At 34.0% G+C, this 15,947-nt stretch overlaps 2 protein-coding genes across 3 annotated transcripts in view; one reads left to right on the top strand and one right to left on the bottom strand.

Moving 5' to 3' along the window:
- Nucleotides 1–6: 6 nt before the first annotated feature.
- The window catches only part of ringer (tubulin polymerization-promoting protein ringmaker), a 30,760-nt gene continuing 14,819 nt past the window's right edge, over nucleotides 7–15,947 (bottom strand). The window contains exons 1-3 of one of the 2 annotated variants that reach the window (XM_017620298.1): nucleotides 2,603–2,973; nucleotides 2,007–2,406; nucleotides 7–220 (exon numbers count right to left, since the gene is read on the bottom strand). In XM_017620298.1, the coding sequence (XP_017475787.1) occupies nucleotides 38–220; nucleotides 2,007–2,406; nucleotides 2,603–2,628 (609 nt within the window). In that variant the 5' untranslated portion in view covers nucleotides 2,629–2,973 and the 3' untranslated portion in view covers nucleotides 7–37. Of the gene's footprint in view, nucleotides 221–2,006; nucleotides 2,407–2,602; nucleotides 2,974–15,947 lie in introns of those variants that run through there. The other variant, XM_017620300.1, reaches the window with a different exon arrangement.
- Nucleotides 10,299–13,341, top strand: LOC108366038 (TPPP family protein CG45057-like). Its single transcript, XM_017620301.1, has 3 exons — nucleotides 10,299–10,646; nucleotides 10,843–11,242; nucleotides 13,029–13,341. The coding sequence occupies exons 1-3, from the start codon at nucleotides 10,621–10,623 to the stop codon at nucleotides 13,209–13,211; spliced, it is 609 nt and encodes a 202-aa protein (XP_017475790.1). The 5' UTR covers nucleotides 10,299–10,620; the 3' UTR covers nucleotides 13,212–13,341.

Here is a 15,947-nt window from a genome sequence, read left to right on the forward strand (position 1 = left end):
TTATATCAAGCTTAATGTCAATATTTTTTTTTTGCCTCTAATGTGCTTGATCGTATGTATCCTTGTGCTGATAACCGGATACGTAGCCAGATGCGTCTACTAAATCCTTGCGACCAGCAATACCTTTGCCCTTGCCTGTAGCATCGAAACGTTCCTTATGAGATCCAGTATACTTGCTGGGGTCCGTGAGACGGTTAACAGCCGATGCTGCTTTGCCGGCCTGCAGAAATAAAGAAATATTAAAGACACAGATTTTAACAAATATTACTACGAGCAAATACCCGGGGTGCTACACTGCGCCTCAAAAGTATTTTTGTGCTGTTTGATACCCGTATTGTAATATTTAATTTATCTTATTAATTTAATTTAATTTTCAAACAGGTGGCAACTTTCCTCAAAAATATTTTCGGCAGTAAACGTCCCCAAACCTCTTCAATTTGATACCCATATTGCAATTAAATTATCTTATCAATTGAATTAAATTAAAATGTTCCAACAGGGGGCAACCTTCAACAAAAATATCTTCAGCTGTAAGCTTTCTTAAACCTCTTTCTTTTGACGGCCACATTGCAATATTTGCTTTATCTTTTCAATTTACTTCAACTGCAATTTTCAAATTTTTTTTCTTTCTTTATTTTAAGTTAGACCTTTGGCATGTATTAGTTTTCGAGTAATGCGCCTACAAACGAACAGACAGACAAAAGTTTTAAAAATTGTTGATATGGCTTCTGTATTAATTTTTCTTTAAAATCTATATTGTAAAGACGTCGGCCTGTATTCTATACATATAATGTATACAGTTTTCACCGATGTATTGCTAGAGGTCTAACTTAAAATATAGAAAGAAAGAAATATAATAAGAGTTGCCACCTGTTTCAAAATTGCAGTTTAAGTAAATTGATAAGAAAAAGTAAATATTATAACATGGTTGTCAAAAGAAAGAGGTTTAAGAAGGCTTACAGCAGAATTTTTTTTGATGGTTGCCACCTGTTTAAAATTTTTTATTTAATTAAATTTAAAAAAAAATTGAATATTGCAATATGGGTATAAAATTGAAGAAGTTTAGGAAAGTTTACTGCGGAAAATTTTTTAGAGGGGGACTACCTCCTGTTTGAAAAATTGTATTAATTTAATATGAAAAAATAAATGAAATATTACAACACGGGTATCAAACAGCACAAACATACTTTTAGGGCGCAGTGAAGCACGCTGGGTATTTGCTAGCATATACGATTATTTTTTAAATTTCATCTCAAAAAATTATACTAAATAAGGAGTAAACCAACATTTGAACCAGGGATGTTACGAATGTTATACAGTGGCGGCAGAAATAATAGACTCGCTTTACTTTGGGGATTTTTTGCTATTATTCCATGGTTTATTTTATGTTTAATATTGCCTGATTAGCCCTCAACAAACACCATATAAATCCCCTTTTCAAACTTTATACAAAAATTAAATAAATTCGCCAAATTTTCACCAATTTTTTAAACTTTTTACTAAAAAAAAATCTTAAAAATCAACGGTATTTTGTAGCCAATTCAAACTTGCACTTTATACTAAAATTAAATGGGCTAAGAAACTGCATACCTAAAAATTCTGAATAAAAAGTTTGAAAATTTGGTGAAAATTTGTCAAATTTTTATAATTTTTGTTCAAAGTTTGAAAAGCGGATTTAAATGATGTTTGTTGCATAACTACTTAGGCTTTTATAAAAAAAATATTAAACATAAAATAAGCTAAATAAATACAGCCAAAATTCTTAACAGTACGATGAGTCTATTATTTCTGCCGCCAGTGTATTTTTCAAAAAGAGAAAAAATTATTTGTGTCTCCATAGCTTTGCCAATTGTGGGAGTAGCTCAGGCAAATACTTAGTACTTATGAACTTTTTTTGAATCACAAATCAACAGACTGAGGCTATGTATAAATTTCTCAGCGCAGTTCGTAAAATTCATAATTTTCTTATTTACTAATCTTCATTCCTCGTTGTTAAGGTCACTCACCGATACTTGCACAACACCAGGTGCTCCGCAACCGGCCATTTTCTTTTTTATATCGCTTAATTCAACTTTTTTCGCCTTCGCCAATTCATCAAGGAATTTATTATAATCTGTATAAGAGATTTTCATCGCTTTGAATTTCTTAAAATGTATGCCCGTATCAGTGGTGGTGATCTTCTTGTCGATCACCTTAGCTTGCTTCATCCACTTATCACTCTGCGATAATGTAATCAATTTGCCATCTGATTTTGTATCACCAAATTTGGAGAAGGCTTTGAATTGATCTTGAAAACTGACTTTTGGTTCATCTTCCAAAGCCAATTGTGCGATCTCGGCAACTGGTGGCTCTGCGGGGGCGGGTGATGAACTACCACCATTTGTTGCTTCCGCTGACATAGTGGATCTGGAGAAAAAGAGACGGGGATGCAAATTAAAATTGGTGAACAAAACTTGGGGGCTATAAAAAAAAAAAGAATTTGCATTTTTTGTTAAAAAATAGGTGACTGGCTTCAATTTCATGTTCAATGAAATTGCTTCTGTGTGTGTATTTCGTATTTTTCCTACTCGCTGTAGTTCATGTATTTGGTATTTTCTCTCACCTGCGTGCCACTATAGATGCAAGCATTTCGGGTAAAAGGAGATGACCCTGCGGTTAATGTAATAATTTCTATGTATGAATGTATGTATGTCTTCTAACTTTTGTATACGGGGGAATATCCTCTCCAAAAACACACGCAATCGTTGCTTGCTAATTATAATCTAATTTTAAACCATAGAAAATCGAGCGTGTGGACATACATATGTACGTACATATGTATTTTTATTATTATCGTCCCGTCACTTTTGTAATGCATTGACCACAAAATCGATAGCAGACAATTTTAAACGCGCATTCCGAAAAATCAAGTTGTTATATTAAAATTCCCAACCCCTATCTGCCAATACACTGATTCGTATGAATTTAATAAATGAACTGGAATAACAATAATTTCTACTGTATAATGAAAGTCGGATTTCGTTTTATTTTTTTGTTTTGTATTTCAGTTATTGCAGTTTTTTTTTTTTTTTAATATGTATTAGCATTTATCGCTTGCGCTTAGCTTTGTTTCGTTGCTTTCGCTTGCTCTTATCTGATAATATGCGTCATATTTAGTTCATAATTGCATTGCAGTGCTTTCTTGAAATTTTAAAATATTATTATTTGTTTTTCAATCTCGTACCTTTTTTGTGTGCATATGTATTAGGGATGTTAATCCCGGGATCCCGTGATCCCGGCCTTTTTTAAGTCCCGAAAATCCCGGGATTATTTGCCACGAATCCCGGGATTTTCAGTATTTGTAATTTGCAATGGTGGCAATAATAGAAACGCCTTATATTGCCCAGTTTTTGCTATATTTCTTTTGTTTATTTAATATTTAATATTTTTTATAAATGTTATTATACATACACATAACACACAAAAATCAATATAATAATATTATGACCTCTCTGCACCTGCATACCTATATGCTGCAGAATAGGTAAGTCTTAATTTGTGGATCTTGATGGCAACTAAATCGCAAAACACGTGGTTCAACGGAACCTGTAGGGTGCATAGCCAGCCTTTCTGAGAGTACAGTGCTACCGAAAGGCAATGATGAAGGGGATATGTATAGCTCCCTATTGGTAAGCTTCTGAGCGACATTTTATTCTTAATGGACCTAAGGACTGAGAGACGATGGTTCCGGGTGCAGAAGTTCTGGCATTTGGGTAAGGTTTTTGATTGACATTCACGATTCTTTGCATCGGTTTACACAGCTCATGACTTCCGATTTTCACACCAAGTAAGCTCTGGATAGCAACCAAATAACCGTTTAGGAGAGATGTGAAAAGGCAAACCCCCAGAAATGAGTTGTGCGCTAGGCTTGGCACCAGCGACGTAAGAGCAAATTTCAATGAAATAAAAAGTTAAGCCTCGGATGAGACCTTTTTCTATTGATGACACTTTGATAAATATAAAGGACTACGGTTTGAGGGCATTCACCTGGAATGTCCAGACCGTTAACGGGAAAGGTGTCTCTGCCTGGTACGTTGATGTTGTTGAGAAGACATAGAGCGCGATTATCCACGAACCTGTACTCAGCGTACTATAGCGTAGAAGTGCGTAGAAACATATCAAACTTGCGGTTTTAAGCGGGAGAGAGGGGGAGAAGAAGCGACAACGTCGCGGTCATGCCGTGGTGAGTTTTTGTTAACACGCAAATCTCATAAGATAGGTCGAGTGAACTACCCTGGTCTCCGAATTTCAAAAGTTTGCATTATCCTGGTTCGAGCAAAATTCGAATGGCAAACCTCCGAGTGTATTTCCGTCATGAGGAACCTTATTTAAGCCATTTGCCGTTCGGAGTCGGCAGAAACCTTTAGATCCCTCCGTTTGTCTGACAACATCAAGTTCAATCTACACATCTACACATCAAGTTCAAAACACACAAATGTATTTCAGAAAAGGCCAAATGAATTTCAGAAGAACTGAAATGTATTTATGAAAACCTCAAATATATTTCAGAAAGGGTCAAATGTACAATACATTTGCGTTTTTCTGAAAATCATTGGAACTGAAATACAATCGTGTTTTTCTGAATTTCATTTGGCTTTTTCTGAAATACGTTTGAGCGTTTCTGAAATACATTTGCCCTCTACTAAAATACATTTGAGTTTTTCTGAAATTGATTTGGCCTCTTCTGAAATTCATTTGGCCTTTTCTGAAATACATTTGTGTTTTTCTGAAATACTTGTAGGTTTTCATTAGAAAGCAGATAAATTTGAAAAGCTACTTGAGAAAACGGCCCTAAGATCTGTTAATTTTGCTGTTGTTCGAAAGGCCTGGATATATTTTTATTTTTTTTTTCATAAATCATAAGAAAATCAATGAATGAAATTTCGGTAAATTTTTTCTTACAAGAAATTTTTTTCCTGCCATTTAAAATATTCTCACAAAAATCCATTCGTTATTCGGAAGTGGAATAAAACTGTAGAATACTGTCACATTAAAGCGCTCAGTCGTCCTTTCTCTTTTTTACTTTGCAATTTGTAAACATACTACATATGTAGCTTCACACAAACCCTTCTTAAATTTATTAATTCTCAGTCGTCTGTAAAATTGAACGTCAATACAAAACAGTCGTAATCTCATTCTTACATTCAGCAAAGCAACTGAAGGCAATTAATTTTGAGCTGATTAAGTTAACATTCCCCTCTTCGAGAGAAAAAAAAAATCATTATCATAAGCGTCTGCCAAAATTCGTTTTGTATTTGCTGTCGTTCAGTTTAATGCGCAGCCGCTTGAACAGAACGCGGGATACAGCATCGTGCATACTTGTGTTTTAGTATGTTGATAAGTTTTTAAACGGAGTTTTGTTGAAGTCATTCAGTTATACATACATACTCAGTATGTACATACATATCTTTCTGTTGTTTATGTTTACTTTAACGCGCATTGAAATCCATTAATTTTGGTAATCATTTTGGTTGAAATAAATTACAATACCTTGCTACTGCAATTCAACGGATTTGTAATCATTTTTCATTACATGTCGTAGATAAATTGCTGTGAACTCTGCAAGAAAGTAAAGACTCTAGGATATTCGATTCGATACTGAATTAGGCAGTTTGAAATGTTGTTTTACATATATGGTTTTTGTTTGGACAATGTTTTTATAAAAACGTGTCAGTTGTTTGCATCATTATACATATGTCTGTTTTGGAATATACTTAGGTAAGAGCTTTCGACTAAGGTGTATTAAATTGAACGAAGAATATTTTAATAAGATATGCAATCGTTTCGTTGATAAAAAATTTTACCTTAAAATTATCTGAATGCTAGGTCATCAGAAAAAAGTCGACACTGATCGCTACTAAAAAACTTTTTTTTTTATCAATTTAAACCTTTCATTTATAGAAAATATTTTGAAGAAATTGTGAGTATTTTATAAACCAGAAAATGGAATCCTTTCATAGTACAGGCAAACCGAGATTTCATTGCAGTCGAACATCTTATTATTGTATGTAGAGAAATAGCCAATCGCACCTCTACACGGCATCTTTTCCTGTGTAGCACCTTCAACTATTGTTTACAGTTCATCTTATGGGTAGGTCAAGGTCGCAACGGCCTTAAAACACAATTTTTTCTATGTGCTCTATAGCAATTTCCGTATACACATCTGCATTTGTACATATGTATATACATAAACACACATTCACAAAGTGGCATCATTCAATTGTAAACAAAGAAGCAACACCCAAAAGTCATAAAAATAAATTGTAAATAAAAGAAAGAAATGTCAATAGCGAACATAGAACAAGCGAACGCGAGTGAGAAAAGCGCTCACCCATCCACCCACAACCCACCCAACTCATTGCAACCACATGCCGTAATGTGGCTGACATCAATTGTAGTAGATGTGGCTGAAATGAGAGTACATACATACTAAATATTATTACTTCCATTGCAAAACTGAAATTGTAACGCACTTGTATGGATGTAGATGTGTACAATTTCATGGGTTACAGTGTATTTACATAGGGGTTTTCATTTTCATCGCTTCGGCGGCAGAACTGTGCATTTTTTCTGTATTTTTTTTTTTTTTTTTTTTTAAAAAAAAATGCAAATGCACAGTTCTGCCGCCGAAGCGATGAAAATGAAAACCCCTATGTAAATACACTGTAACCATGAAATTGTAACATCTACATCATACAAGTGCGTTACAATTTCAGTTTTGCAATGGAAGTAATAATATTTAGTATGTATGTACTCTCATTTCAGCCACATCTACTACAATTGATGTCAGCCACATTGACGGCATGTGGTTGCAATGAGTTGGGTGGGTTGTGGGTGGGTGAGCGCTTTTCTCACTCGCGTTCGCTTGTTCTATGTTCGCTATTGACATTTCTTTCCTTTATTTACAATTTATTTTTATGACTTTTGGGTGTTGCTTCTTTGTTTACAATTGAATGATGCCACTTTGTGAATACATGCATATGTCCAAATGCAGATGTGTATACGGCAATCGCTATAGAGCAGATAAAAAAAATGTGTTTTAAGGCCGTTGCGACCTTGACCTACCCATAAGATGAACTGTAAACAATATGTAGTTGAAGGTGCTACACAGGAAGAGATGGCATGTGGAGGTGCGATTGGCTATATCTCTACATACAATAATAAGATTCTCGACTGCAATGAAGTCTCGCTTTGCCTGTATTACGAAAGGTGGACTTAAATGGATTCCATTTTCTGGTTTATAAAATACTCACAATTTCTTCAAAATATTTTCTATAAATGAAAGGTTGAAATTGATAAAAAAAAAAGTTTTTTAGTAGCGATCAGTGTCGACTTTTTTCTGATGACCTAGCATTCAGATAATTTTAAGGTAAAATTTTTTATCAACGAAACGATTGCATATCTTATTAAAATATTCTTCGTTCAATTTAATACACCTTAGTCGAAAGCTCTTACCTAAGTATATTCCAAAACAGACATATGTATAATGATGCAAACAACTGACACGTTTTTATAAAAACATTGTCCAAACAAAAACCATATATGTAAAACAACATTTCAAACTGCCTAATTCAGTATCGAATCGAATATCCTAGAGCCTTTACTTTCTTGCAGAGTTCACAGCAATTTATCTACGACATGTAATGAAAAATGATTACAAATCCGTTGAATTGCAGTAGCAAGGTATTGTAATTTATTTCAACCAAAATGATTACCAAAATTAATGGATTTCAATGCGCGTTAAAGTAAACATAAACAACAGAAAGATATGTATGTACATACTGAGTATGTATGTATAACTGAATGACTTCAACAAAACTCCGTTTAAAAACTTATCAACATACTAAAACACAAGTATGCACGATGCTGTATCCCGCGTTCTGTTCAAGCGGCTGCGCATTAAACTGAACGACAGCAAATACAAAACGAATTTTGGCAGACGCTTATGATAATGATTTTTTTTTTCTCTCGAAGAGGGGAATGTTAACTTAATCAGCTCAAAATTAATTGCCTTCAGTTGCTTTGCTGAATGTAAGAATGAGATTACGACTGTTTTGTATTGACGTTCAATTTTACAGACGACTGAGAATTAATAAATTTAAGAAGGGTTTGTGTGAAGCTACATATGTAGTATGTTTACAAATTGCAAAGTAAAAAAGAGAAAGGACGACTGAGCGCTTTAATGTGACAGTATTCTACAGTTTTATTCCACTTCCGAATAACGAATGGATTTTTGTGAGAATATTTTAAATGGCAGGAAAAAAATTTCTTGTAAGAAAAAATTTACCGAAATTTCATTCATTGATTTTCTTATGATTTATGAAAAAAAAAATAAAAATATATCCAGGCCTTTCGAACAACAGCAAAATTAACAGATCTTAGGGCCGTTTTCTCAAGTAGCTTTTCAAATTTATCTGCTTTCTAATGAAAACCTACAAGTATTTCAGAAAAACACAAATGTATTTCAGAAAAGGCCAAATGAATTTTCAGAAGAGGCCAAATCAATTTCAGAAAAACTCAAATGTATTTTAGTAGAGGGCAAATGTATTTCAGAAACGCTCAAACGTATTTCAGAAAAAGCCAAATGAAATTCAGAAAAACACGATTGTATTTCAGTTCCAATGATTTTCAGAAAAACGCAAATGTATTGTACATTTGACCCTTTCTGAAATATATTTGAGGTTTTCATAAATACATTTCAGTTCTTCTGAAATTCATTTGGCCTTTTCTGAAATACATTTGTGTGTTTTGAACTTGATGTGTAGATGTGTAGATTGAACTTGATGTTGTCAGACAAACGGAGGGATCTAAAGGTTTCTGCCGACTCCGAACGGCAAATGGCTTAAATAAGGTTCCTCATGACGGAAATACACTCGGAGGTTTGCCATTCGAATTTTGCTCGAACCAGGATAATGCAAACTTTTGAAATTCGGAGACCAGGGTAGTTCACTCGACCTATCTTATGAGATTTGCGTGTTAACAAAAACTCACCACGGCATGACCGCGACGTTGTCGCTTCTTCTCCCACCTCTCTCCCGCTTAAAACCGCAAGTTTGATATGTTTCTACGCACTTCTACGCTATAGTACGCTGAGTACAGGTTCGTGGATAATCGCGCTCTATGTCTTCTCAACAACATCAACGTACCAGGCAGAGACACCTTTCCCGTTAACGGTCTGGACATTCCAGGTGAATGCCCTCAAACCGTAGTCCTTTATATTTATCAAAGTGTCATCAATAGAAAAAGGTCTCATCCGAGGCTTAACTTTTTATTTCATTGAAATTTGCTCTTACGTCGCTGGTGCCAAGCCTAGCGCACAACTCATTTCTGGGGGTTTGCCTTTTCACATCTCTCCTAAACGGTTATTTGGTTGCTATCCAGAGCTTACTTGGTGTGAAAATCGGAAGTCATGAGCTGTTTAAACCGATGCAAAGAATCGTGAATGTCAATCAAAAACCTTACCCAAATGCCAGAACTTCTGCACCCGGAACCATCGTCTCTCAGTCCTCAGGTCCATTAAGAATAAAATGTCCTCAGAAGCTTACCAATAGGGAGCTATACATATCCCCTTCATCATTGCCTTTCGGTAGCACTGTACTCTCAGAAAGGCTGGCTATGCACCCTACAGGTTCCGTTGAACCACGTGTTTTGCGATTTAGTTGCCATCAAGATCCACAAATTAAGACTTACCTATTCTGCAGCATATAGGTATGCAGGTGCAGAGAGGTCATAATATTATTATATTGATTTTTGTGTGTTATGTGTATGTATAATAACATTTATAAAAAATATTAAATATTAAATAAACAAAAGAAATATAGCAAAAACTGGGCAATATAAGGCGTTTCTATTATTGCCACCATTGCAAATTACAAATCCCGAAAATCCCCGGATTCGTGGCAAATAATCCCGGGATTTTCGGGACTTAAAAAAGGCCGGGATCACGGGATCCCGGGATTAACATCCCTAATACATATGCACACAAAAAAGGTACGAGATTGAAAAACAAATAATAATATTTTAATATTTCAAGAAAGCCTGCAATGCAATTATGAACTAAATATGACGCATATTATCAGATAAGAGCAAGCGAAAGCAACGAAACAAAGCTAAGACGCAAGCGAAAATGCTAATACATATTAAAAAAAAAAAAAAGACTGCAATGACTGAAATACAAAACAAAAAAATAAAACGAAATCCAACTTTCATTATACAGTAGAAATTATTGTTATTCCAGTTCATTTGTTAAATAGAATCAGTGTATAGGCAGATAGGGGTTGGGAATTTTAATATAAAAACTTGATTTTTCGGAATGCGCGTTTAAAATTGTCTGCTATCGATTTTGTGGTCAATGCATTACAAAAGTGACGGGACGATAATAATAAAAATACATATGTACGTACATTATGTATGTCCACACGCTCGATTTTCTATGGTTTAAAATTAGATTATAATTAGCAAGCAACGATTGCGTGTGTTTTTGGAGAGGATATTCCCCCGTATACAAAAGTTAGAAGACATACATACATTCATACATAGAAATTATTACATTAACCGCAGGGTCATCTCCTTTTACCCGAAATGCTTGCATCTATAGTGGCACGCAGGTGAGAGAAAATACCAAATACATGAACTACAGCGAGTAGGAAAAATACGAAATACACACACAGAAGCAATTTCATTGAACATGAAATTGAAGCCAGTCACCTATTTTTTAACAAAAAATGCAAATTCTTTTTTTTTTTATAGCCCCCAAGTTTTGTTCACCAATTTTAATTTGCATCCCCGTCTCTTTTTCTCCAGATCCACTATGTCAGCGGAAGCAACAAATGGTGGTAGTTCATCACCCGCCCCCGCAGAGCCACCAGTTGCCGAGATCGCACAATTGGCTTTGGAAGATGAACCAAAAGTCAGTTTTCAAGATCAATTCAAAGCCTTCTCCAAATTTGGTGATACAAAATCAGATGGCAAATTGATTACATTATCGCAGAGTGATAAGTGGATGAAGCAAGCTAAGGTGATCGACAAGAAGATCACCACCACTGATACGGGCATACATTTTAAGAAATTCAAAGCGATGAAAATCTCTTATACAGATTATAATAAATTCCTTGATGAATTGGCGAAGGCGAAAAAAGTTGAATTAAGCGATATAAAAAAGAAAATGGCCGGTTGCGGAGCACCTGGTGTTGTGCAAGTATCGGTGAGTGACCTTAACAACGAGGAATGAAGATTAGTAAATAAGAAAATTATGAATTTTACGAACTGCGCTGAGAAATTTATACATAGCCTCAGTCTGTTGATTTGTGATTCAAAAAAAGTTCATAAGTACTAAGTATTTGCCTGAGCTACTCCCACAATTGGCAAAGCTATGGAGACACAAATAATTTTTTCTCTTTTTGAAAAATACACTGGCGGCAGAAATAATAGACTCATCGTACTGTTAAGAATTTTGGCTGTATTTATTTAGCTTATTTTATGTTTAATATTTTTTTTATAAAAGCCTAAGTAGTTATGCAACAAACATCATTTAAATCCGCTTTTCAAACTTTGAACAAAAATTATAAAAATTTGACAAATTTTCACCAAATTTTCAAACTTTTTAATCAGAATTTTTAGGTATGCAGTTTCTTAGCCCATTTAATTTTAGTATAAAGTGCAAGTTTGAATTGGCTACAAAATACCGTTGATTTTTAAGATTTTTTTTTAGTAAAAAGTTTAAAAAATTGGTGAAAATTTGGCGAATTTATTTAATTTTTGTATAAAGTTTGAAAAGGGGATTTATATGGTGTTTGTTGAGGGCTAATCAGGCAATATTAAACATAAAATAAACCATGGAATAATAGCAAAAAATCCCCAAAGTAAAGCGAGTCTATTATTTCTGCCGCCACTGTATAACATTCGTAACATCCCTGGTTCAAATGTTGGTTTACTCCTTATTTAGTATAATTTTTTGAGATGAAATTTAAAAAATAATCGTATATGCTAGCAAATACCCAGCGTGCTTCACTGCGCCCTAAAAGTATGTTTGTGCTGTTTGATACCCGTGTTGTAATATTTCATTTATTTTTTCATATTAAATTAATACAATTTTTCAAACAGGAGGTAGTCCCCCTCTAAAAAATTTTCCGCAGTAAACTTTCCTAAACTTCTTCAATTTTATACCCATATTGCAATATTCAATTTTTTTTTAAATTTAATTAAATAAAAAATTTTAAACAGGTGGCAACCATCAAAAAAAATTCTGCTGTAAGCCTTCTTAAACCTCTTTCTTTTGACAACCATGTTATAATATTTACTTTTTCTTATCAATTTACTTAAACTGCAATTTTGAAACAGGTGGCAACTCTTATTATATTTCTTTCTTTCTATATTTTAAGTTAGACCTCTAGCAATACATCGGAGAAAACTGTATACATTATATGTATAGAATACAGGCCGACGTCTTTACAATATAGATTTTAAAGAAAAATTAATACAGAAGCCATATCAACAATTTTTAAAACTTTTGTCTGTCTGTTCGTTTGTAGGCGCATTACTCGAAAACTAATACATGCCAAAGGTCTAACTTAAAATAAAGAAAGAAAAAAAATTTGAAAATTGCAGTTGAAGTAAATTGAAAAGATAAAGCAAATATTGCAATGTGGCCGTCAAAAGAAAGAGGTTTAAGAAAGCTTACAGCTGAAGATATTTTTGTTGAAGGTTGCCCCCTGTTGGAAAATTTTAATTTAATTCAATTGATAAGATAATTTAATTGCAATATGGGTATCAAATTGAAGAGGTTTGGGGACGTTTACTGCCGAAAATATTTTTGAGGAAAGTTGCCACCTGTTTGAAAATTAAATTAAATTAATAAGATAAATTAAATATTACAATACGGGTATCAAACAGCACAAAAATACTTTTGAGGCGCAGTGTAGCACCCCGGGTATTTGCTCGTAGTAATATTTGTTAAAATCTGTGTCTTTAATATTTCTTTATTTCTGCAGGCCGGCAAAGCAGCATCGGCTGTTAACCGTCTCACGGACCCCAGCAAGTATACTGGATCTCATAAGGAACGTTTCGATGCTACAGGCAAGGGCAAAGGTATTGCTGGTCGCAAGGATTTAGTAGACGCATCTGGCTACGTATCCGGTTATCAGCACAAGGATACATACGATCAAGCACATTAGAGGCAAAAAAAAATATTGACATTAAGCTTGATATAACCAAATTTATAATATAAAAAAAAACATATACTTATTTAAATTAAAAAAATCACGATAATGCACAAAAAAGTAAAATTTAGCCTTTACATAAATATTATTTTATGAAGATTTTTTTTATTATTTTTTTTTTAGTGCTAACTACCTTCAAGAAGCAAAAAATACGTAATGTTTATTTATACACCTTAAGCAAATTTTTTAATAAAATTTTGTGATACTTTTACGGCCCTAATCTGTATCAGTGACAAATTCTTGTCACAATTTTTTTACGCAAAAATATGCGAAAAAATTTAAATTTGTCAGTAAAAAAATTATTGTCACCGATACCGAAATGAGCTATTAAATCAAACTGCAATAAAAATGTCTATGCATGTAATAAAAAACAATATTTATTCTCAATTGGCTGTTTTAATTTTAAATAACTCTGTGTTATTTTCATATACACTTATTTATGTTTTCATAAGACCTACGTACAGAAATACATATGTATATGTAAAGAAAATTTAGAAAACAAATTCCATGTGACATTAACAAAGTTCAAAGTTCTTGCATCAGATATACAGATTTAAAATTATAGAATTACTACTACAATGTTTTAGACAATATTTTTATCCCTATCGTTTTTACGAAAATTAAACTTTTTTAAACCTTTTGAGATGATGCCTTTTTCCAATACAGTACTCAAAGTATATAAAATGTTGTATGTGTGTTTCAAAAGACACTGCTATTTATAAAAAATTGAGATGCAATTTCGAATAGAAAGCATAGCTCGTATTAATAAATATAGTAAAAAAATTAAATAGTTGGGTATGTTTTATTCATGCTGATTTTGGCGACAAGGTACATTTGTACATACATTCACAAAAAGCCAATATTCCAGGCTCTCGCAATTAAAGTTACTCATGAAAACGGAAAAAAATAATCACAATCCTGATCCACAAACTAATATCAAAAATATGCTCGAGATTGTCCCAAGAAGTTACACAAAATTTTGTCTGCTATCGATTAAAGATATACATATGTACATACATACATTGTATGTATGTAGGATCGTATCCGAAAAAAAAGACCGCCGAAAACCTTCAAATCTGAAGGGTTTTTGCAAGGCAATTTCGAAATTTTTTTTCCGAACTGGGGGTCGACTTTTTAAATTTGTTTTCATATCTTCAGCATTTGCTAGTCGTATCTTATAGCCAGTTTCACGAAAGCAAATTTAAGTGAAAAGTTATTATTTATATTTGAATTTAATATGAAAACTGGCAGAAGGAAAAAAAATCCTTTTTTCATTTAAATCGCTGGTGAAACTGGTGGTTAAAGGATGATATATCGATGTTTTTGTCACGAAGAGGCATCTTTTTGTTACAGAGCCCATTGGCCTCATGTGTTACCCACCAGATCTCAGTTCATATTACCCTAATGTCAGTAACTTAAGCTCACCAATAATCATTAAAATTTTGCTAAGAATGTATTTCGATTATTCCAGTAGAACTAATAAAAAAAAGTTGTACTGTAGAATTTATGTAGGTGTTACCGAAAAATTTATAAAAGCGCCTCTAGATTCGTTCAAAAAAGAAGTTAGTATGTACACTAGGGTGGTCATAAAATGCATGTGAAAAAATTAAAGTCTGAATTTTAATGCTCTCACTCCCTAGGACTGTTCTACATCGAAAAAAATACACCCCTGTTGTTTTATTTCGAAATCAAAAAGCGCTCAAAGTTTTCCATGAACTTTATATGGGGGAAAATCAAATGTTCGTCGAAATGGTATTTTTCGATCGGAAGAACCTGTTTCTCTTGCCAATAATAATACCTAACTTTTTATTTTACAACTTCTTAATACTAACAATTTTGTATGGACCCCATTGAACTTTTGGTTTTTTGGGGACCTATAGAAAATAGTTCAAAGCGGTTTTTTCGGTATAGAACAATCCTAGGGGGGTGAGAGCCTTAAAATTCCGACCTTAGTTTTTTTGCACCACCCTAATGCATACTCCTCCATTTCCAGTTTTATACCACAAGGGAAAGAAGAGTGCACAGTAACAACAGGAACAGTGGAAGGATGTACCGTTGGCTCCGCTCATGGCGTCGGAACATTGGGTGTATGTCTTTCAGGATGAGACTTATGCCAATGAACTAAATATGTATATCTACTGAATCGGGTGTCCAACAAACACTAAATTTTAATTTGTTAGAACTCCGCACTCCGGAGAGTAATTGGAACAGAACAAACCATTATGGACCCCAACTTCTTCTTGTTGTTTGGCGCTGTAACCGCTAGTCGCTTATCTTCTGTGCCAATTGACTCTCGCCGCGGAGAGCATAATTTTGTCTTAAGAAAGCAATAACAGAACATACATGTACATGCTTTTACGACAGTCGGGTCTACATAACCGGAAAGACCCAGCTTTATATCTGGCCGAGAACTGTCACTCCAGCATCATTTATTTCCTCCGAGCTAATGCTGACCTCCCTTAATCTTTTAATACTAATCGCATACAGTAACCATGTTTCCTCATTTTGCTGCAGGGTCACAGTGGTGTCATGGCCAATGAAGTGGCACATATTCTCGCCAGGAATGGGGATGTAAAGGGAGGCATAGGACCTGTTCTGTCGAGAGTTTCCCTTTGGCGAAATTATTATATCTGGATGCTGAAGGCGGCAGGGACACAGTACTAAAGAGATATGGAAAGTAACAGACAAGCT

The sequence above is a fragment of the Rhagoletis zephyria genome, unplaced genomic scaffold, assembly GCF_001687245.7.
Source record: "Rhagoletis zephyria isolate East Lansing unplaced genomic scaffold, Rhagoletis_zephyria_1.1 Rzeph_scaffold_02115, whole genome shotgun sequence".
NCBI classification, from domain to species: Eukaryota; Metazoa; Arthropoda; class Insecta; order Diptera; family Tephritidae; genus Rhagoletis; species Rhagoletis zephyria.